Below are 23202 nucleotides of genomic sequence, written 5' to 3' on the forward strand. Positions count from 1 at the left end.
TGATCCAAGCTTTGAAGTAATCAGGGCAGGTGACCGCCCTGGATTATTGGGAGGGGCTGCAGAGATAGAGAAGTGGACTCAGGAGGGGAGTGACTCCTAAGCAGGAAACAGAGGTGACTGGGATGAGCCCTGCTTCCTAGCTGCTGGATGGTGGGGCAGTGGGAGGGCTGGAGCCTTCACTGGGTAGGGGAAGAGGGCAGATGGAGCTAAGATCAGTTGACTTTTGCTGCCCTTTGGGACATCCAGGTGGAGAAGGGCTTGGTACCACCTGAGAGAGGCAGATCCTTAGGGGGCTTCACAAGTGTTCCCTTGGCCTTTCAAAGGACTGCTGCTAGAGACTTAATGGCCCCTGGCCTGCCTGCCTGCCACCAGCATGCTCTGGCCCCCTCTGCACTGGACAGTGCTTTCCCGAGGCAAAATAAGCAAGATTCCCGGGGGTCACAGAGTGGCATCTGGCACGGAGACATGACCAGGGGAATGGACTCACAGCCAGAACAGGAGCATGTCAGGGCCTATGCAGGAACACTCTGGGACAGGCCGTGGGCCCCTGGTACACCGGGCTGTGCTGCCCAGTGCTGCAGCCGCTAGCCACATGTGGCTACTTCAGTTTCAATTAATTAAAATTAAATTTTCAGTTCCTCCGTCATACTAGCCACATTTCAAGTGCTCGATAGCCTCGTGCAGCTTAGCATCTACCACACAGGACAGCACAAATATAGAACACTTCCATTGTTGCAGAAAGTTCTGCAAGGCATGAGGATAGTGACTGCTCCCATGTGCTGACCACGGGGCACACGCCAGACACTTGATTAGAAATCTAGTCTCACGCAAGAGCAAGCTCGAGGGTGTCATTCTGGAGATGAAGACTCTATAACCTGAGGTCCGGATTCCTCTCCCAAGGTTTGCACAAGACGCAGGATTTGAACCTGGACCCTGTGAGTCTCAAGTCCTTGACACTTTAGGGCCAGCTCTCCCAGGAAGCTGAGGACCAAAGGAGCTTATAGGAAGAAAGGGAAGAGCCCTATTTTGGGCTGAATTGCGTCCCCTAACATTCAGATGTTGAAGTCCTAACCCCCAGGACCTCAGAATGGCTGCATTTGGAGATAGGGTCTTTAAAGAGGCCACTGAGTTAAAATGAGGCCATTAGGATGGGCCCTGATCCAATATGACTGGTGTCCTTGTAAGAAGAAATCTAGACACAGACAGAGGGAAGACCATGTGAGGACGCACAGAGGAGCCGTCTGCAAGCCATGGAGAGAGGCCTCAGAAGGAACTGCCCCTGCCAACACCTTGATTTCAGATTTCCGGCCTCCAGAATTGTGAAAAAATAAATTTCTATTTAGGTGGTACTTTGTTCTGGCAGCCCAAGGTCATTGTGTATCAATTAATTACAATATAGTGTGATACATAATGCGAAAACCTGGGGGGGGGCTATACAAGGGGAGAAAGAGAGGGGAGGCTCTCCAGAGGAGGGGTGACCCCCACAGGGTTTGAAGATTTGAATAGAAAGGTAAGAGGATGGAGAGAATTTTCCAGAAAAACACGAAAAGGCAGAAGACCACTAGGCAAGTTGAGATGATAATGAAGGATTTGGATTTGCCAGTGAGCCAAAGGCGAGGTGGAGTGGGGAGGCGGGAGGATGAGCAGCCATGGCAGGACCCAGATCAACCTCTGTGCTGTGCTCAGGAGCAAGGACTTCATCCCACTGGCACCGGAGCCACCCAAGGGTTTTTGAAAAGCAGAGGAACTCATGTGTCTGGGCAGAGAATCACCCAGAGGAGAAAAGGCTTTTAGAAATGGAGAAGGCATTGAAAAGTGATCTAACAATCCAGACAGTGCTGATCTGGCCCAGAACCAAGGTGGCGGTCATGGAGGAGGAGAGAGGAGGTGACAGTCGGGAAGTGCAGCACAGGAGGGAAGAAAAGGGACTGGCGGCGCCCAGTCAAGAGATTGGGGAGCAGGATGAGTTGGGCTGCCTCCCAAATATGGGACTTTCAGGGGGGTGATGCCCCACGGAGCATGAGTAGGCCGAGAGCAGACGAAGAAGATGAACTTGGTCTTGAACAAACTGGGTGTGCTGTTGCCTACACCTGTTAGAAGCTCCGGGGACATCTGGGCTCCAGAATCCGTCATATTAGAGGCAAAAAGCCACGGGCGTGAAGGTGAGCACACGTGAGAGTTGGGAGGTAGAAGCTATGGCTGGATAGGAATGAATTTGCAATTGTGAAAAAGGACTAGAAATTGTCACGGCCGAGAGGAGCCTGGGGAGACACGACAATGCAACGTCACGTGGGATCTCGGAACAGAAAAGGAACATTAGGTAGATACTAAAGAAACCTGAATAAAGAATGGTCCCTCGTTTAATAATAACGTGTCACTATTGATTCATTAAGTGTGGCAGACGGACATCCTGATGTAAGATGTGAATAAAAGGAGAAACGGGGGCTGGGAGGATCTGCCGTACGGTCTTTGCAACTTTTCCCTAAGTCCAAAACTATTTGAAAATAAAAACCGTGTTTTTTTAAAAAGTGTTAGGCCTGGTAAGAATTATATTATCTTCTTAAATCAGAGAAACATAACTGGCATGTTTTCTCTGATGAGCAAAGAAGCCTTTATGTTCTCGGTGACTGCCGAGTGCGGTTCCCTTGGAGATGGCGCCCAGAGTGGCGTGCCTGGGAGAGCACGTTCCCTCCGGAGCCTCTTTATGGAGTGAGTCACCCTGTGAATCATCTCCAACAATATGCTGCTCCCTGAGTCTACCCCACCTTAAGGGCACATCAAGGTGGCAGTAATAACGCACTTCCCATCCAACATAATCCTTCTTCTCGACTTGTCAATGTCGCAGTGCACCTCCTGTCAAAAAGAATCACTTCGCGTTAGAACAGATTAACGATGCGCTTGGAAACATGGGCATCGTCTGATTTTACTCTGAACGAGGGTTGTGATTGACATCTGCAGTGGGGCACTTCTTCACTGTGGGTGACATATAGTTTCCCTGGCCCCAAGGCATTGTGACAATCAAAAACCACCCCCATATGTTTCCAAACGCGCCCAACTCCTGCCCCCACTTACCCCACCCCCCAGGATCAGTAAACTAACCCCTTAGGCCTCTGACATTAGAATGAGAGAAGAGCAACGAAAAATGTGAAGGAAGTAGGGAAACAGACATGCTAAAAAGAAGTTAACTATCCACACCTGTGATAAAATTGTAGCGCGCTAAATGCACACACACATAAGACCGGGAAATCGAAAGATGGGTGGATTGTACCCATGTCGATATCCTGGCTATGACATCGTCCTTTAGATCTGCAAGATGTTACCCTTGGGGAAATACAGGCTCTCTCTGTATTGTTTCTTACAACTTTATGTGAATCTACAATTATCTCAATAAAATTTTCAATTTAAAAAAAGAACTTAAGGGCAGCCATTGTCGAATCATAAATGTTAATCTCACCTCTGACCCTCCAAACTCTCATGCACTTATTCAGCATCAGAAGGTGAGCAAAGGTCTGGTTATAGATTCAGGGAAACCAGAGTTCAAGTCTTGCCTGCACTCTCACTAGCTGAGTGACCTGGGGTAACGTACATAACCTCTCTGAACTGCGGTTTCCTCATCTAACAAATGGGAATGACAGGACTGACTGACGAGCCTGGTTGGAATGATTAGGTGTAATATGTAAAGTGCCTGGCACAAGGCAGGTGCTCAGTAAATAGCAGGAACCCCTGCTTCTCCAGCCCTTTGGGTTGCTGGTTACAGAACTTTGTCCTAAGTTCTCAGCCACTGCTTGCTCCACCCAGCATCCTCAACTCCTTTGTACCCTGTTTCTTCCATTGCACCTGCCTGGAAAACCCTGGCCCCATGTCCAACGTGCACGCAGACATCCTGCCTCCTGACACCAGGGTCTGCATGCACAACGCCACTCATGTACAGATCCAGCCAAGGCAAAGTTCCTCATCTCATCCGGGGCAGCAGGTTGCTCGCTTCCTGCTCCCACCCCCATGCCCTCCCCAGGGTGGCCAGCTGCAGGCCCTAAACTAGCCAGCACCTGGAAGTCTGTGGGTCGGGCGTTTGGGGACCAAAATACCCTTGAGGGCAAGGGCTGTGCTAACCTCTGGTCTCCAGGGATTGGCCATCCAGCTCTTCTCGCTGGCTCGCCACCCACACTGTTCCAAAGGTCGGCCTATTAATATCCTCCCTGACTTAGGATGTCCTGGGGTGAGGTGCTGCAGGACCCAGCGGGCTGGTCCTCTCACCAGGCACTGATGAGCGGACTCCCAGGTCCCCCCCTCGCCTAGAATCTCCAGTAGGAGCCAACCACAGCCGGCAGGTGGGCTTAGGGGAGGTTGGGAGGGTGGCAGGGGAAGGGCTCAGATCCCCAGGGGAGCATGCCACCCTGATCATCTGTTTCCTGAGTATCCTGAGCGAGAGGCGTGGGCTGCAGTGGTAACATGCTGTTCCCTTAACACGGGAGGAAAAAGGAAGGGGAAATTGTGTCTGACCCTGTGAACCCACAGGCCAAAAACCCAGTCTCCCGCCCCTATTATTATTATAATTCCTCCTCCAGAAATGAATCTTCCTCCTGTCAATGTCAGAATGCCTCAGACTCAACACGTGAGTCCACACCTTGCTTTATGGAGGCGGGGTCCTGTCCAGGGGTCCTGTCCAAGGGTCCCGAGTGGAGCCTCTGGTGGAAACCCCAGTCCCCAGGATGCAAAGCAGCCTGGAGTCCTGCTGAGCAACCCCAGACATGGGAGCCTTCACGTGTATGGAACCCATGCTGCTGTTCAGTCCTCTGCCTCTGCCCTTGGTCCTGGAGACCTGACCCCATGTGTCCGCCCCACACAAGATCTCTCCCATCCACCCTCCTGCCCCCTGTGAGTGGGTTAACTGTGCAGCAGCCTCCACACCCCTTTTATCCTGCTCCCTTGAAGCACAGAGTCTACACATCCCCCAAACCTCTCAATGGCCACCAAGAGAGCTGTTCAGTCTCTCTGCCATCAGTAGCAGGCCCCCAGACTGGAGGGTACCACCGGCCAGGAAGGGGACCCCATGAAGTCCATCATCCCTGCTTCCCCTGCAGCTCTACCTTCCTCCTTGACACAGAACATCCTCTCCCCAACCCCTTCTAGCCCCGTCTCATCGAAGACACTCTAAGCAAGAAGCCCATCTGGCTCACAATGAACACCCTCTTCTGGGACAACCCATTCCCAGGCCTGGGCTCTGCCATCGCTGGCCACAGGGCATTGACCCACCTGACCGGATCTGGGCCGGTCAGATTCTCCTGCCCAGGAACCACACACAGGAAGCAGAGATGCCAAGACTGGGAGCGTTGGATGCTGACCCACTGCCGGACCCTGAGCTCCTGGGTGGGGAGCCCTGGATCTTCTCTGATTTCCACTCACCCCCGCTTCAAAGCTCAGGTTCTCTTCTTAATTCAGTTCTGTGAGCCACTCCACAGTCCTTCCAATGTATTCCTTTTTTCCCCTTAAACTAGCCAAATCTGATTTCATTGCTTGCATTTGATAGAAATATAACCAACAACCCAGAGCTCAAACAGGGTCTTGGACTCAAAGGTCGAATCAGTAGTAAGGAGTGTTTTTGCCCACGTTTGTCCTCTGTCCCGTTTATCTCAGGAGGCTCTTGGGGGCCCCGGAGCTAGAACTGGTCAGGTCATGAGAAACATTGCTCTCCCCCAATACATTGCCAGGCGAACAGCTTACACGGGGACCCATGGAAAAAGCCCTGAACACAGCAGGCCCTGCTGGGTGAGCACATTGGTTTCAGGATGGCTTCTTGCCTCCATGGGCCAGCGCTGAGCCGTCTGTGGAAGGCTGGCCTCCTTTCTAGATGCCGCCCTCCCCCCGCCCCAAGACTCAGGGACCACACATAAAGGCTGCAGCTTCTGTGCCAGTGACGTCACTCAGCCTCCCCAACAAGTCAGCCTGACTCACGACCAGGGCAGAACAAACTTTATTTCTGTAACAAAGACTCACACTTTGGTATTCAGCGTAACTAAAGGGCTATCTGTGGAGAGTTGCTCATGCTGCTGACTACCGCATTTCCCCACGGGCCGACCTCTTCACTCATCCACGGCTGCCGCCTGGTGTTTCTTCCTTTCCTCCATTTCTCCTGCGTCTTTCAGATTTTGGCGAGCAAACTCTTCAAAGACCAAATTTTCATCTTGACAACTGAAATAAAACATAGAACATTTTATTTTTCTGGTGAGGAAGACTGGCCCTGAGCTAACATCTGTTGCCAATCCTCCCTTTTTGCTTGAGGAAGATTGTTGTTGAGCTAATATCTGTGCCAATCCTCTATTTTGTATGTGGGATGCTGCCACAGCATGGCTTGATGAGCGGTGTGTAGGTCCACACCTGGGATCTGAACCTGTGAACCCCAGGCCACCAAAGCAGAGCGCTACACCACCGGACCAGCCCCCAAAACAAGGAAGATTTTGATCATGGCACACTCTTTGAGGCTTGCAGTGAAATCTCCAGTAAAACAAGATCCTTGATCTTCCTTTGGCAGCAAAGGAACCGATGAAGATTTTCCTACATGATGGAACACGGGACTGCACCATTCTCTGCATAGCCATTCATGTATAATCTCTTTAACAAACAAAAATAAGAGAAAATGAAGGAACCCATGAGAAGACATACATACTCAGTATAACCCAGTGTGCGTGTGTGCATGTGTGTGCCCGTGTGCCTTGGTACTAGGGAGAAAAAGGAAAACCAGGACTGAGCGGTGTTGAGAGCATGAGGTGTGTACAAAAAGACCAAAGAATGGGTTGTGCTAGAGGACGAAGTCCCAGAACACAGGGAAACCCAGGGCAGTGGCTCACCTTTCCTTTGCCGTAGCTGTAAGCATGGAATAGAGAGAGAGAGAGAGAGAGAGCTCTGTTAGCATAAATTCTGTGTAATAGCTGTACCTATAAAATTCCTTCCTTGTTTAGGTGACTTTAAAGTTGGAGGGATAAAAGGCCTAGATACATGCACTTCCTGAGAATTGCATGTAATTCCCACTTCTTTGCCTTTTCCCACTCTGAGAGCCTCTCTCCCTGCGTCTTTAACCATTGCCTCCTTTATAAAGTGCCACAACCTCACGTCTGGGACCCTTTCTCTGGTTAGCCTCTTCTCCTCTCATGTCACTCTTTTCTTTCCACGGCTCTTGTCTCTCTCACCCACCTGGAAGCCAGCACTGGGATATGCACCGCCTGGGCCAGAACCATCCTGGACCCCTACAGTGCTGAGCATAAAGTTGTACTAACTGGGACCACCAGCATTGAAGAGAACCAGTTCAATGCCCTGCATTCCGTACGGATGCTCTTGACAGGGGATAGATGATAAAAACTTGGTAGCATTTCCATAGCACTTGTCATGCACAAATTACTTGGCCCCTGGCCCTAGCAGGGCCTCTTAACTACAACTTACACTTTCTCTGCTTAGAGTCTCCCCTTCTAGACTCAGGGAGCAGGGAACTAGGCAGGTGAGAGGTGAGCGCGAATCTGTGAATGAAACTGGGGACTCATAAATCTCTGGGAATCGGAATTTTGAGGCCATGGGGTGATTCATCCTTTTTCCCTGAAACCTCACAGTACAAAAGATCATTGTTTAGTCTTGACGTTGTGATGTTTCAGTGTAAGAGCCATGACGACTGGAACATGAAAATGTCATCTCCAGAAAAGGAGTAACTCCACTCCCCCAAGGTAAGTCAGAAAGTCTGTCCACAGCTCCAGAAAACAACCTGACATAAACTGTGCCATCGACGCAGGTCACGGTTTTAAAAAATCCTTTTAAAATGTCCTTGAAAGGAAGCAGAATGCATCTCAATCTCGCATTGGCAAAAAATAGTATTTTAATGATATAAGCATAAATGAATAAAAAAAAAATACGACCAGACTGTATTTATTCCCCAAGGGAAGGCTTTGGCAAAGTACGTGGAGTGTTTGAATCCAAAATATTTGGAAAAGATACTTTGAGACAAAATGTTTTTAAGACAAACCCAAAATGAATATGGGGGCTCATTCTGATATGTTTAAACGCCATCTCATTATCAGTATAGAAAAGCTGTTTATAAAGTATAAGAAAAATTAACCCAGCTTGTTTATGCCACTTTTACTTAAAACATTCTTCATCACTATAACTATGGAGAGTTCTCGTAGAGACAGGTCCATTTTTCTTTCCTGCCAACTAAGCGACCTTAACTCACAGTGGGAAGTTTTTCCTCTGAGTTTCTGAGATGGCACCTACATTATTTTTGCTGCTCCACTTATCTTTTTTAAAAGAGCCGTATTGAGACCTAATTCTCATACCATACAATTCACCTATTTACAAGCACAGTCCCGTGGTTTTTAGCACACACACAGGCTTGCACAACCATTGCTTCATTTGCTTTCAACATCCGTGCAAGAGCCAGTGGATTTACAATTGAAAGGAGCCCAGATGTCAGGAACCCAGCCTGACCCTCTTTTCTAGGATTTTCTGTATTCTTGTCACAATTGCCACTGTCAAAAACACTCATCATCTTCTAAATGCCTGTTCATGTTTCCAAATGAAATGCAAAAGCCTCAGCCTCTCAAATTTATTTTTCACCTAAATTTTCCTTAAATCAAAATCCAGCTCTGTTCACAGCAGAGCCGCTTTCAAATCATTCTTGATAAAAACTAACGGAGACAGTCTGTGTCCAAGAGCAAGGATGCTACGTCCTCCACACATTGTCTGAAGGTGGACCAGCCACCTGGCTCACGACTGAATGCATGAGCACTCATTCCCCAGCCGGACCAGGCACCTTGAAGATGACATGGCATTTTGTACACCTGGCCACACTCCTGCTCAGAGATGTGGTCAAGAAAGACGAGCAATGAGGAAACACTAAATCTGCAAGTAGTAATACTAGAAAGCCAAGACAATTCGTGACTGACCTGGGTCCTCGGGCTGGGGGTGCATGAGGCGGAACGGCACCTCAGTGGCCACTTCACTAGAAAAAGGAAGAACGCACATCGGTGAGAACACGCGCGCAATTATAAATCGCACAGCAAAGAGCTGTGGCTGCTGAGATTCGCAAAAGATCCCCAGGCCCAAGCTGAGAGAGGATTCAGTGAGGTTCAAAACAAAACAAGCCAGAGATCAGGAAGTGGTCAAGTAGGAATTTTAAATGTATTCCCTGGAATGTGGTCCAGAAACTTCACTTAGGCCTGGCAGAGGCTGCAAGGATTTTTAGGTTCCCTTCCTCCTGGTTGTTAGTTTCAGGGACATGGAATTGCGGGTAGAGGAGAGGTGAAATCCTGGAGAAAGGAGAGTTTTAAAAAATATCCTTTGCAAAAACGTCCACTATTTTTTTTTTTTTTTTTGATGAGGAAGATCAGCCCAGAGCTAACATCTGTTGCCAATCTTCCTCTTTTTGCTTGAGGAATATTGTCCCTGAGCTAACATCTGTGCCAGTCATCCTCTATTTTGTATATGGGACGACACCACAGCATGGCTTGATGAGCGGTGTGTAAATCTGCACACAGGATCCGAACCCCTGAGCCCCAGGCCACAGAAGCAGAGCGTGCTAACTCAACCACTACACCAGGGGGCCGGCGCCTCCACTATTCTTCATATGTTAAATCTCTGTAAGGCTGGTGTGCTGGAGGCCGGGCACACAGTCTCTTGCTAGGGACCAGAACACAGAGGAGCAGAGTCTGCCAAATTCCAGGAGCTAATGGGCTTTGGGGCAGCTTGGAATTTATGCAAAAAGAAGGAAGGAAAGGAGTTGAGAAGGAAAGCAGAAGGGAAATCAGGACAAAGGAAGAATGGAAAGGTGAGGGATGAAAGAACAAGGGTCGATCATCGCTTCACCCAGGACCCCCTGCCTCCTGCCCCAGGGTTACCCCTTTGGTCAAAGTAACTCTGTATACAAGGCCACTTTCGGCAGACCCCAGGGCTGATGGAGTCTAAGAGGAGAGGTGTCCCCTGGTTCCATGTGAGTGAAGGAGATGATAACAGACGGGTGAAGGAGTATGTAAGGTCAGTGCCCACCTCGAGCATTTCTTACCTGCTGCCTCTTTGTGAAGGATATAAAAGGTAGCTGTCACCATTCACAACAGCCAAAAGGTGGAAACAACCCAAATGTCCACCAGCTGAGGAATGGACCAACAAAATGTGGTCTATCCATGCAATGGACTATTACTCAGCCATAAAAAGGAGTGGAGTTCTGATACATGCTACACATGGACGAACCTTGAAAATGTATTGCTAAGTCAAAGAGGCCTGTCACAAAAGGACAAATGTTGTCTGATTCCATTTATATGAAATATTCAGAATAGGTAAATCTATAGAGATTAGGGGTTTCCAGGAACTATGGAGAGGGGACAATGGGAGAAACCACTTAATAGGTATGGGATTTCCTTTTGGGGTGGTGAAAATGTGCAGGAGTGGGGCCAGCCCAGTGGTGTAGTGGTTAAGTTCACATGCTCCGCTTTGGCAGCCTGGCTTTTGTGGGTTTGGATCCTGGGTGCAGACCTACACACCACTCATCAAGCTACGCTGTGGCAGCATCTCACATAAAAAATGGAGGAAGACTGGCACAGATGTTAGCTCAGTGACAATCTTCCTCAAGCAAAAAGAGGAAGATTGGCAACAGATGTTAGCTCAGGGCCAATCTTCCTCACAAATAATTAATTAATTAATTAAAATGTTTTTAAAACGAGCAGGAGCTAGAGAGTGGTGATGGTTACACAACATTGTAAATGTAATTGATGCCACTGAATTGTACACTTGAAAATGGTTAAAATGGTAAACTTCGTCTTATGTATATTCTACCACAAACACACACACACACACACACGTAAAGGCAGCTGTGTGGAGTGTGTCAGTTTCCTGAGTGTGTGCGTCCTTGCCCAGGTGTAGACCCAGCTATGGTCTCAGAGAAGCAGCCCCAGCCTCCCACCGATCAGCCAAGATTTGTGTCATGCATCCGAAAGGAGGTGGACATCATTTCCTAACACCTCTGAGCAAAACCGCCAGGGAACCAGATCTCATGGCTACTGTTGGAACCCCAGGGTTGTTCCCCTGAGATCCTGGGAATCCAGCAGAGAAGGAAGGTGACGAGGCTTACCTGGAGGTGAGCTCTCCCAGAAAGCTAGAAAACACAAAAGCACACATTGCTGCGGTGATGCGCACAGTAGTAAAACAGGACCTCACTTCCCGTCATTCAGAGGTGGGACATGCCCAGACACCCCCCACTCACAGCATCCAGGATCCTTGCATCCCTTACACTCAACTCAACGGTTCCCTCTATTTGAGAGTTCATCTCTTTCTCAAATTAAAAAGAGGAATCACTTAGGTTCAGGCCCTGATGTTCAAGAATAAACATTCCTTTCTCACGGCCACAAAGGTCATCGTGAAATACCTGTTATTCACTTGTCTTGACTGCTGAAAGAAACCCTACTGTTTTAGATTCTACTCTCTTACAGAAAATGAAAGAAAGCACTGTGCACTTTGAAAAACACGACAAATACAAACACCGTGTTAACGAAATTTGCAAAATCAACCATGTTCTACTTTGCTGCCCAATCAAAAGGGGGAACTCTTTATCTGCTTAGAATTATGGAATATATGCATGTGCTTGCCTTTATGGCTGAACCACGGATGCTCATCAGGTAAAAGGCCAGAGCCTTTGGCAATGGAATTTGAAAAGGAAAATGAGGATTCAAGTTCTTCCCTTTTGATGAAATTTTAAAGATGGAAGAAATTCATATCATAAAAAAGTGGAAAACCATTTCCTCGGGACTCTCAGATTTCTGTGCTCTTGTATGAAAAGGAGACTCCCAAATCCTATGATTCCACGTTGGGGAGGGAAGGAAAGCGCTCCCCATTGTGGAGGGACGCCTCCTAAGAGGCACGTGAATGAAGATAAATGAAGAGTACCTTTCATAGCCATCCTTTTCTGAAGTTTGATATAACACTAACCTGATTTTTCTTTTTTGCACATCAGCTTCCACCACGTGAGCATTTGCACACCCATTTTTACCAAGTGGTACTAACAGTGCACATGTTTCATAGTCTACTTTTCTACCTTTTTCCACGTGATGTTATACCTGACAGAACTGTGAAACTAGACAAACAGAGTCTCCCCAAAACTACTTGGTAACCGGTAGAATTTGCGGGCCTTGCTTGCTTTCTGTCTCCCAATCATTCAGGAAAGGAACAATTCAGACTGCCCAAGGCCAAGACAGAGCAGACAGAGCATTGGAACGTGGACACTCACCCTGACACCATGAGCTTCACCTTGATCTGGTAGGACACCAGGATCCCCATGACGGTCCGGTCTATGCCCTCCTTGACGCTGCCCAAACAGAAAGGAAAAGGAGAAGATTGCAGAGGAGCCGTGGAAAGCCAAGACTCACCTCACGCGGGCATGCCATCATCAGTTCTCGGGGCATTGCTGAAGTCAACCAAGCCGTCAACGTCCTGGAACTTTCCATACTCGGGGCAGGGGATTCCTCTCCTGCACTGTAGCTTGGCGGTTTCCCCTCTGGAAGTCCAGAGGGCAGAGCGTGTTTCTGGTTCTCCCCGCTCTGCTTCTGCTGATTCTCATCCACCTACTTGTCAGCCAGAAACTGTCCTCCTCGCTCCTCCCTCTGCCCCACTGCCATCCCTGGCCAACCACTGAGTCCTCCGCTGGTTTTTCCTGCCTGGATGATCTCAATCACTTCACCACCACACACCAGGCACCTTCCCTGAGCTCTCCGCCGCTCTGCTGCCAGAGAGATCTTCCAGGGTCAAGACTCCGCGTGGCCCGGCAGGCAACCTTGAGCTGGCCTCTGCCTGCTTTTGCTGCCTCATAACCTGCTGTGTGCCCTAGTGTCCCCCGTGTGCCAGCCTCGCCAAACACAAACCCGCTCTGGAACGCCCTCCTCCTCCTCCGCCCCCCAAGAGCTCAGGTTGAAGTCGACCCTCCTTTGTGAAGTCTCCTGGACACCCGCCAGGTAGCGTGGGTCTCCCTCCTTGACGCCCTGGCTCTGCATCCCCAGCACCCAGCATCGTGTTGAAGTGAACGACACGGCACGTGAGGTCATTAGACGTGCCCCAAAGAGACAACAGTCTAAGTTTCCTCCAGAGAAGCTTCTTTTCAGATTCCACCAGCAGGTATTGACTTCTATCTGGCAGGCACCACGCTGGGAGTTTTAACACAGACAATTATCTCATGTGATCCAATGTGGAGACATAGATATTTCAGAATATCCAATTACAGGAATTAAGGTACAGAAAATATCATGAAGTGCTCGGTAAAACAATGTGAATGATGAAAGACCACCGTGGCTGAGAATCCTGAAGGCTTGAGATGGAAGGTAGGGCAGGGTTGTGCTGAGGGGGTCTGCGAAGGGGGCTGAGAGGGTGCAAAGTAGGTTCTGGATCTGGAGACGACACCTGGGGAGCCTCCTCACGGGGGCCACCTGGGACACAGCTTCCAGGACCACAAGGCCCCCCAAAGAGCTCCATCGGCTCATCGGTGGCCGTAGCTGCTTGAAGAGGGTAAATGCCTTTATCTGGAATCATGGAGTGTGTCCACACACTAGGTGGGGAGAGGTTGTCACCCAAGGGGAAAAAAGGGGATGCAAGGCTGAGGGCCACGCCTCTGCAGGACTGACTCTCTACCTATCCTGGATGAGGCCAAACAGCTGGGGACACACTGTGCTTCATCTCTTGCCTGAGAACACCCTGCAAGCTTTCTCCCCTGCCGTCTTCCTTCAATGGGAGAGTCTGAGACACACAGACACACGCGCACACTCACAAGCACGCACGCACGCACAGAGATTGGTTAACCCGGCTTCTGCTGCGGTTGTCACTTTCTAGGGCCCTGGAAGGCAGCCCTGAAGGTGGTGGTGAATGAGGGACTCAGGGTTAGGAGTGGACTTTGCTCTGCCATTAACTGACCAGGTGACCTTGGAGGAGCCTCTCATCCCGGCTGAACTTCAATTTCCTCATCCACAAAATGAGCATAAATTCACCTTTCTCACAACAGCGTGGAGAGACTCACGTGTTTGTCAAACAGTCCCTCCACCATGAAACATTTTTCCAAAGGCAGTGTGCCCTTGTGGGCATCACGATCAACACGCCCTCAAATAAGTCGATCCAGAGCATCAGTCTCCCTTTCGTTCTTGCTCCCAGAGCTTCACAAATGTGCTTTAGAATCAAACACAACAACTTTGCAAGTTATCCTCAGAAAGTGCTTTGACTTCCGTCATCCTGCTTTCTGCCCAATGTTCGCCAGCCCCACTGCCTGTCTCAGAGAACATGTGCTGCTGAGCCCCGGGGTCAGGGAGGTCAAACATGAGAGCTCTTCTGGATGCCATCACCTTAGAGGGTCCACTGGGGCCGTGGAGGGGACCCCAGCACATCACACAGGGGTGGCAGCAAATGGGCCTTGAGCCTGGGTCACAGCTCCTACCCCCAGCACTCAGGGCTCACCAACAGACACGCTCCTGGGAATGGAAGCCTCTCAGGATGGCCAGGAGCAGCCGTGGGTGTTCGACTCTGAAGCTTCACTCCAGTTTTCGCTAGATCTGCCCGCTAACTTCAGCCAGTGGTTCTCTGAGTCGGGGTCAGCAGCTCAGCGCTTAGTTTCAGTTAAACTTAACCAACATCTGTCGCTATCAGGACCTCCTGTTCTTTCCCTTTCCTGATGGAAATGAATACATGACATTTCCACCATCCCTGTCGCCATTGCAGGACTCAGTTCATATGCTTAGGGCACGACACTGGCTAATGATATTTTTAAGAGAGCTGACATTTCTGGAGCACGCACTGTGTAGCAGGCACCAGGTTTTACAGAGATTGTCTCACATAATCTGTGTAGCCTCTCGATGAAAAGGAACTGCTTGTTGGTGGCACCCCACTTTACAGACAGGATGACTGAGGTTCTCAGACAGCTCTGGGGATTTGCCCAGGGCGGCCCAGATGGTACACAGTGCAGCTGGAGTTTGGTGCAAGGCTGTCTCCAGAGCCCTAACCACCATGTCACACCAAGGGTGGGACTGGGGTCCCTACTTGGGCCACTGGGTCTGTGCTCTGCACCACAGATGCCAGCCGTCATGCTGCACGTGCAGGCCGGTGAGCCAAGGGGGCTGAGACAAGGAGGGAAGCAGACCACTGCCAGCCCCGCACTGAGTCTCAGGGGCTCATCTCCTGGGCTGCAAGGACTCACATGGTACTGGAAGCAAGATTCGTGTCCTCATGCTTGATTTTCCCATCCAGGGCAATGCCCCTCCTTTCTCGGTTGTTTGCAAGCAAGGGCACCAGCGTCAGCGTCGTGGTCAAAGTGCTGTTTGGTGGCACTTTTTCTCTGCAGGAAGAAAACAGAGAGGATCTTTGGCTAATTGCTCTTATGGCCATAAAGCCACCATCGATCCCGAGACCTGATCTGCCATCGAGCGTTTTCCAGGATCCAAGTTCCCCTGCAACTTATTGGAAACATAGTTCAGGTGCCTGTGCGTCTGCCTCACAAGAAGCAGAACAGTGTTAGTGACATCTCAAAATAGGCTAGCAGCAACATTAGGACAGTTCCTCAGTCCTTCGGCCTGCTCTAAGTGCTGAATTTCTAGAATGTTCTGTGGAGTTAAATAAGAGCGAGTGGCCCAAGGGTCAGGGACCACACCCAGTCTCCTCCTGAGACTTCGTGAACCTCGCAGTGGGCTGGCCAGTACCAGCAACAAGCCCAGGCTGGAAGTCACCTGTCATCGAAAACTGTCGTTCTTGAGGGGATCTGTGTGTGCCCAAGAAGGGCGAGGCAGGGTCCTCTGCTTGTGAACCGTACATACTGGACTGGTTTGGGTTCAAAGCAGCACGTGCTCTTTCTCTTCCAGATCTTCTTCAGCATCAGTCAGAGCATCTGGCAGACACAGGGAACCCATGCCAAAGGGTGGGTGTGGGGGGTCTGCCCTGAAGCTGGGGACACAGCAGCGTGGGTTCCTCCAGGTATGGCAGCATCGTTGGCTCTCTGAGCAGCGTCTGGGGCTGGAGAGTTGGCTCTGCTCCTCACCCACATGCTGCACACGAGGCCTATGCCAAGAGCCTCCCAGGCAGCCGCGCCTTCTCTTTGATGGCAGAGCTCGGGCAAGCCAGCAGCCTGTGTCGATGCTCCCAGCACCCCCTCCATCCTTGTACCTGGACATCAGATGGCAGGGCTTGGCCCTGAAAACACTGCCAGGAGTTGACCTCAGGGCCCTGCTCCAAGACAGGCTGGAAGTCTGAACTGCCACCCTGGGAAGAGCCTCCCTATTTGATCTCCCTGGGGAGTGTAAAGCATCTGTGGCTTCTCCTGCCTCCAGGATACACAGGAGGCTCCTGGGCATGTGCTTTACAGAACCCTGCTTGAGCCCAAGGTGGCCCACATCCTCCCATCTGGGCCCCAGTGGAAGTTCTCTTCATGAGCTTGGTTTGGGCAGCAGAGTGACAGAAGTAGAAATTATATTGCAAAGGTGACCATAGCAGGGTCTCCAGGGGTTGGGCTCAGATGACGGCCTTTCCTGCAGCAGAGCTTGCTGAAGGTCTGTGCCAAGGCCCTGGGGCTTCCCAGCACCTTCAGGATCTGGGATTGGGTGATGGGCAGCAGCTGGGGGTCAGGTCTGACCTGGTTCGCAGCAGGCCTGTCCACTAGAGCCCGGGAGCCTCGGGGTTCTGGGCCGACAGCCCATGCTCTGCGGCCCTCTGAGTGGCTTCTAGTCTGAGACCTGTTAGCGCAATCCAGCCTAGCTTTCTGTCTCCCTACCCTCACCCTTGGGGGGACCCTAGAATGGTTTCCAGTTTCTTTGGAATCATTTGGTCCAAAATGCACTGAAGAGCTGAAAGGAGGACCAGATAATGGGGAAAAACTCAGCCAAGGGCCATTTTCCCACATCGTTGTTGGCCATATGCCAAAAGATGAGCCAGGAAGAACCCCAGGACACACAGGTGTGCAAGGATGCTCCCCAAAAGGTAGAACAACCCCGGCCTGGCGCCAAGGAGGCAGGCGTGAGTTATGCTTCCTTCCTGCCTCCCTCCCCTCTGGACCTATATTTAAACTTGGGTCTGGATTGGCCTCGAGTAACAGTTTCTCTTGAAGTTGCCTTTTAAATATTATGTAATGTTATCTTGCTGAACCAGTTTGCCTTCCTCTCATGCGTTGATATTTTTGCATACAACGGTGCTTAGCACAGGCCAGCAAGACAGACAGAGAAAAAACCTTCCCAAGTGATCATCTGGGGCTGGGGGCTGGGGGTGGGGAGGCATAACCCCCAGCAGCCTGCATGTTAAATGACTATATGATTGCCCAGCACAGCAAAACTGGGGGGGCGGGGTGTCTCTCACGCCCCCATGAAAAAGCCAGTGCAGGATTCTCATTTGTTTTGAATCTAATGAAGGGAAAAAAGTCATTCACGACAACGGGCTGAGAACTGAGACATCATTCTAATCCAGTTGTGATTGGTACAAGATTTTCAAATTGATGAGATCAAAAGATAGGGACCCCTCGCCTGGGCTGACAGACCATTTGATTATCTGCTTGAGGGGCAGAAAGAGTATCAAGTTCCCACCAACTGATTCCAGGGGTAAAGAGGAAAGCTCCCACTGTGAAATTCCCATCTTTCTTTCTCTGCTGTCCATCCTTCCTCGGCTGGACCGACTCTCAGAACTCTGGTGAGTGAGAACAGAATTGGGATGCTGATTTTATTTGCAGGCCTTGAAGTGGCAGAAGGGGAAGGAAGTGAAAAGCTAGTAAGCCAGCTGAGCGTTCCACTTCCCTCTTCAGCGATGAACAAAAGGGGAACCTGACAAAGAAGCTCGGACTGCCCAGGAAGCAGAAACCCAACCAGCTACTCACTGTGTTTCCTCCGTGGCCACCGGCTTGACGTAATAATCACTCGAGTAGAGAACCACATTGGCCACTTGTTCCACTGCAAAGGGAGGACAGGGGTGGGTGACTCAGGGTGGGGTCCTGCATGCACATGCATGGTGCCTTCTGGGGCCGAGGTTGGGCCTCCCTCTCTAGTGACCATTTGAGTCTGCTTCTCAGGCTCGACTTTCTCAACTCAAAGCTTAAAGGCTGAGATTTCTGGGGCCACGTCTGTTCACCAATAAGCTGCTCTGTGTCCACTGCCACCCATGGGCCAGTCTCCTAACACTGCACCTCCTGGGAGACCCCTCCTCTCTGCAGAGCCCACGGTGTATCCCTGAGCATCCTTCCACGGCACACAATCCTCCAGCATCCCAGAACTCATCTCTTTCTCCCAACACACCCCCTCCCAACATTCTGTGTCTACTGAATGAATGTCTCCTTCTGGTCGTCCATGCTGGACACATCTGGAGGTGCATGGGATTGATGCACGGGTGTAGCATGGCGGGTAGGAAGGTGGCCTCTGGAGCCAGACCACTTGGGCTCAAACTCCAGCTTAGCTGTCAGCTGTGCCGCGAGTTACTTAACTCTTCTAAGCCTCAATTTTCCCATCAGAAAAATGGGGGTGATAATTGCATCTAACTCATATGTTTGTTGTGATTTTTGAAAAAGATGGTTTTTAATCTCCATTAAAATCAAACTTGAGGGGGCTGGCCCCGTGGCTGAGTGGTTAAGTTCGCGCGCTCCGCTGCAGGTGGCCCAGTGTTTCGTTGGTTTGAATCCTGGGCGCGGACATGGCACTGCTCATCAAACCACGCTGAGGCAGTGTCCCACATGCCACAACTAGAGGGACCCACAACAAACAATATACAACTATGTACCAGGGGGGCTTTGGAGAGAAAAAGGATAAAATAAAATCTTTAAAAAAAAAAAAAATCAAACTTGAGGGGCCGGCCCCATTGCCTAGTGGTTAACTTCAGCTCGCTCCACTTCAGCAACCCGGGTTTGAGGGTTCGGATCCCAGGCACAGACATACATGACTCATCAAGCCATGCCGTGGCAGCAACCCACATATAAAATAGAGGAAGATTGGCACAGATGTTAGCTCAGAGCCAATCTTCCTCACTAAAAATAACCCCCAAAAATCAAATTTGAGGATTAAAAGAAACAAGTTGTTGAGGGACCAGCCTGATGGCATAGTGGGGTTAAATCTGTGTGCTCCACTTGATGGGCTGGGGTTCATGGGTTTGGATCTGGGGCACAGACCTATACACAGCTCATCAAGCCATGCTGTGGCAGTGATCCACATAAAACAGTGGAAGATTGGCACAGATGTTAGCTCAGGGCCAATCTTCCTCACCAAAAAATAAATTAAAAAATTTAAAAATAAATAAAATGACTAATTAAAAAAAAAAAGAAACAAGCTGTGTGACGCTCTGAGCACTGTGCTTGGCCTGTAGAAGCTATTAACATCTTGCTTCAGAAAAGTCACCAGCTTCTTTCAAAAATTAGTGGCTTTCATGTTAGGATTCATAAAACTTCGAGAAATAATTTTAAATCAAAGTATCAAATGATACTTTCTCTGTCCTGCTACTTTGTGGAACACTGTACTGGACACTACATACAACATGCTAAATAAATAATGCCAGGTCCTACAAAGAGTTAAAGGCATATGAACTCACCTAACAGAAAGCCATAAATTAAGCATTCATATTAGCATTAAGAAAAATCTAGAGTTCTTTAGTATGCATGCATCAAAATTCCTGAACCTTATCTATGATGGACACACAGGGAAAGAGGAAAGTAGTGGATGACACTTAAGGTGCCCAACAGTCCTGATTTGCCTGGGACTGGCCCCATTTAGCCCTTAAAGTCCCCCAAGCTCAGTCCTGGTCGACGAGGACAGCTGGTCAGGCTAACACACTGTAAGTCTAACTCTGTCTTGGTCATTGAGCGTTTGAGTTAGAAGTGAACTAGAGGTCACCCTCCAGGTCATTCTATTGTGTCTTTTTTATGCAGCCCATATAAGACGGTCATATGAGGCCATCCCCTGCATTTTGATGCCCTTTGAGCTGAGGAGGTGTGTAGGAACAGCAAGGGGGAGGCGCCTCTCTGCAGGATTCTGCGAGGCTTGGCCATCACATCCCGGCGAGTCAACAGTAGCGCTTTCCCATTTATAAAGCACTTCCGGTGTGACCAGTCCTCCGCGCCTCACAAACCTGGGAGGTGGACCGGAAAGCACTGCCGTGGGTGACAGTCGGGAGTCAGAGAGGACTTGCAGCACAAGTCCCCAGATTAAGCCAGCGTCCTCTCTCTGGTGCTTTTCCTCCTACGCTGCGCTGCACCTGTCATCAAAACTCATCACCAACCCAGGAAAGAAAACCCCGCTCATGGCTTCCCCTGAGATCTGGCACAGGGGCTGCTCGGACGGGAAGACGGCCTGTCAGGGGTGTGGTCCCAAGACAAAAGATGCCCTAAGCTGGGCGCGAGGCTGCGTGGGGTGACACTGAGGGCTTTCCTCCCTCTAAGGTTCTGCCGTCCATGACAACAGAGACAAACAAGCGGTTCCAACGACCCAGGAGGGCCTCATCCCACCAGAGGTGAGACCCTCGGGAGACACGATCAGATTGAGAAATTCTAGAAGACTCTGCCCTCCAGTTTGGAGCCAAGGTCCTACCTAATGCTTTAATCTTCTTCACTGTCTTCTCTGTGTTATTGGTCACCGTCACGGTCACAGGAATGGGTTCCCCGTGGAAATAGATCTGAAAAAGTTGGCAGATATGTCAGAAAAGGGGAACAGAGGATGGTACTATCTTTAGTCTCGCGGCCTTCCAAATTCGTCTCAACCCTCTAACTAGAATAAAAGTGGCTGAATTCCCATACTTTGAAGGTAGATAAAGTGATAGCAACATGTTTTTTTAAAGAAGGGCCTGGAACACATTCTGCCCCAGCTGTGGGATGCTGTGGAGGATGATGGTGACCAACGTGGAGTGGAGCAAGGGTGCTCCTCCCCTGATGCCCACGTCCTGAGAGTCACGGCAGAGCTGGCCAGGGGTGTCCTGAGTGGAACCACGCAGTTATGTGGGGCAGAATGAGTGAAATGAAAGGAAATCAGTGGGGAAGCCCAGTGGTAGAGCCCTGCTCAGCAGTGATTCTTGTGTGATCTAGGCCCAGGTGGGCACGCCTTTGCACGTGTGTGCACACACGCATGCACACACATGTGCATACACAGAGGGTGTTAATGCAAGCCAGTTTGACCCTACTCTAAGGGTCCCCTTTACGAGCTCCAAATTATGAAAAAAAGCCAATCGTTCACAAATGTTGGTTGTTTTTCCCTAGAAACCAGACTCCTTGCAACACCTACAGCCGTGAGGGCCCCGGGGCCTGTCCCCAGGCCTGCTCCCATATGGGACACAGCCATGGCCGGTGAGTTACCTCTTTGCTGAGGGAGACTGCCAGGTGCAGGGGCTTGTCGGACATGAAGAACTGCCAGGCGGCCTCTGCTCGGGGCTGGGGACCCATCTTGGGGGGCGCATGCTGTACTTTACGGATCAGTAAACTCACGGAGCTCCTGCAGACGAGAGGCCACCAACAGTGCTGAGACCATTGCCCTGGACTTCTCAGGATGCCCTCCCAGGTCCCCCTACCCACACTCGTGTCGGGATTGCTCAGGAATGCTCCCAATAGACACCGGAGGAACAAGAAGAGGTTATCAGATGGTGGGCTGGGGGTGGGGCCTGAGGACCTGGTTTCTGGTCCTTTTTCTGCGATTTCACTGGCTGGGGGTGTGGGGCTGGTCAGCTCTCTGGAAGGTCACTCCCACCCTTGGTTAGGATCCTGGCTCAGCTCGCTCTGCGGTGAAGCTGATGTGGGAATGTGTCATGTGCCTATGTGACGGGCTTCAGAGCTCTCTAGAAATGTGATGCACTAACACTGCTACTTGTTACTGTGGGTATCGGCAGGTGCGTGTGTTGAGGACGAGGAGAGAGTGTCGAGGGCACGATTGGAAACTGTGTTCAGGTATGAGAGGAACGCTGAACACTAGGGGCCAGGAGCACAGAGGGAGGGGAGTTATTGCCTAACGGGTGGAGAGTTTCTGTTGGGGTGATGAGCACATTTCGGGTATAGTCTGGGGTAGAGACAGTGGACAGGGGTGTCACTATGGTTACACAACACGGCGAATGTACTTAACGCCACTGAATTGTACACTTAAAGATAATTCAAACGGTAAACTTCATGTTAGGTATATTTGACCACAATAAAGGAATTATGAAAGAAGAAAACTGAAGACAGAGGGAATCGGGCAGCTGTTAGGGGCTTACATGAGCCCTTGCGGTGGCTAACTGCCCTGCCATTTTCTTTTGGATTTTGCCCCAAATGATCAGCCATGGACCCCCACCCCGTGCGTAGCCAGCTCTGCCCTGACTGCCCTGACCTGGGGGTGCTCTATGACTCCAGCCAGGCCCCATGGGAAGAGCTCTGCCACACAGACAGAAAATGAGGGGTGGTTTCTTATCCCCACTCTTTGTCCCGTAGACCCCTCACCTATTCCCACAACGACACTCTTACTTCTTGGGAGTTTTGTCCTCTTCGCCATCTGTGCTGTCTGTGGCAAACGCTTTGACCTCGAAGTCAACACCACAGCTCTGCAGGGGGCAAGAGAGCAGGCAGGCCCAGGTCAGCACTTCCCTTTCCGGGGGCCGCGGCGGGTCGCAGGGCACCCGGGGAGGTTATGTGGCCCTCTTTCTCAGCCACATCCTTTCAGGGTTGCACCATTAAGACGCGATTTTGAAGTGTGCTAGTAAGGAGATAATGACACTAGCACAAGGAGAGTGCCATGAGCCCGCGACCCCCAGAGGAAGGGGACTCAGGACTCTGGATGTGTCTGCAAAGTGAGACTCACACATCCTGGCTGGTCCCCGCCTCCCACCACCTCACACAGCGCACAGGCCCCCGCCCCGACATTTAGTTGTCCTTCTTAGTTGTGACTCTGTGTGTATGTCACTGACAGGGCCAGCAGGGAGTCCACGGATGCCCATGCTGGCTGATGCGCTGACCCCAGCGGGCAGCTGCTGTTCAGCGGCAGCCAAGTGTGGCCAGGCTGGAACAGGGACCCAGTGCCGGCAGCTCTTCCAACTTTTGCAAAGAAGCTGGAAATTGGATCCGGAGTGAAATTTTTACATTACTCCTGATTTTGACACTAACTAAATTTAAAAAATGCGTGTGCTGGCACCTTCAGCCCTCAGCCCCAGGGTGTGAATTCCTCCACAGCCTCGCTCATCGCTGCACGTTAACACCTGGGATGGGGTGGGGGGCACAGAGGCGGGCATGGGCCCTTCACCAAC

The 23202-nt window shown here is 50.5% G+C and overlaps 1 protein-coding gene across 3 annotated transcripts in view; it reads right to left on the bottom strand.

Annotated features, from left to right (window-relative positions):
- Nucleotides 1–5960: 5960 nt before the first annotated feature.
- Nucleotides 5961–23202, bottom strand: part of SAG (S-antigen visual arrestin) — a 28896-nt gene continuing 11654 nt past the window's right edge. For 2 of the 3 annotated variants that reach the window (XM_070489378.1, XM_070489376.1), the window contains exons 7-16: nt 22427–22503; nt 21293–21428; nt 20535–20619; nt 17846–17918; nt 15194–15331; nt 12254–12331; nt 11102–11125; nt 8925–8980; nt 6846–6861; nt 5961–6189 (exon numbers count right to left, since the gene is read on the bottom strand). In XM_070489378.1, coding sequence (XP_070345479.1) covers nt 6081–6189; nt 6846–6861; nt 8925–8980; nt 11102–11125; nt 12254–12331; nt 15194–15331; nt 17846–17918; nt 20535–20619; nt 21293–21428; nt 22427–22503 — 792 coding nt within the window. In that variant the 3' untranslated portion in view covers nt 5961–6080. The remainder of the gene's footprint in view (nt 6190–6845; nt 6862–8924; nt 8981–11101; nt 11126–12253; nt 12332–15193; nt 15332–17845; nt 17919–20534; nt 20620–21292; nt 21429–22426; nt 22504–23202) is intronic. The other variant, XM_070489379.1, reaches the window with a different exon arrangement.

Source organism: Equus asinus, chromosome 19 (genome assembly GCF_041296235.1).
Source record: "Equus asinus isolate D_3611 breed Donkey chromosome 19, EquAss-T2T_v2, whole genome shotgun sequence".
NCBI lineage: Eukaryota > Metazoa > Chordata > Mammalia > Perissodactyla > Equidae > Equus > Equus asinus.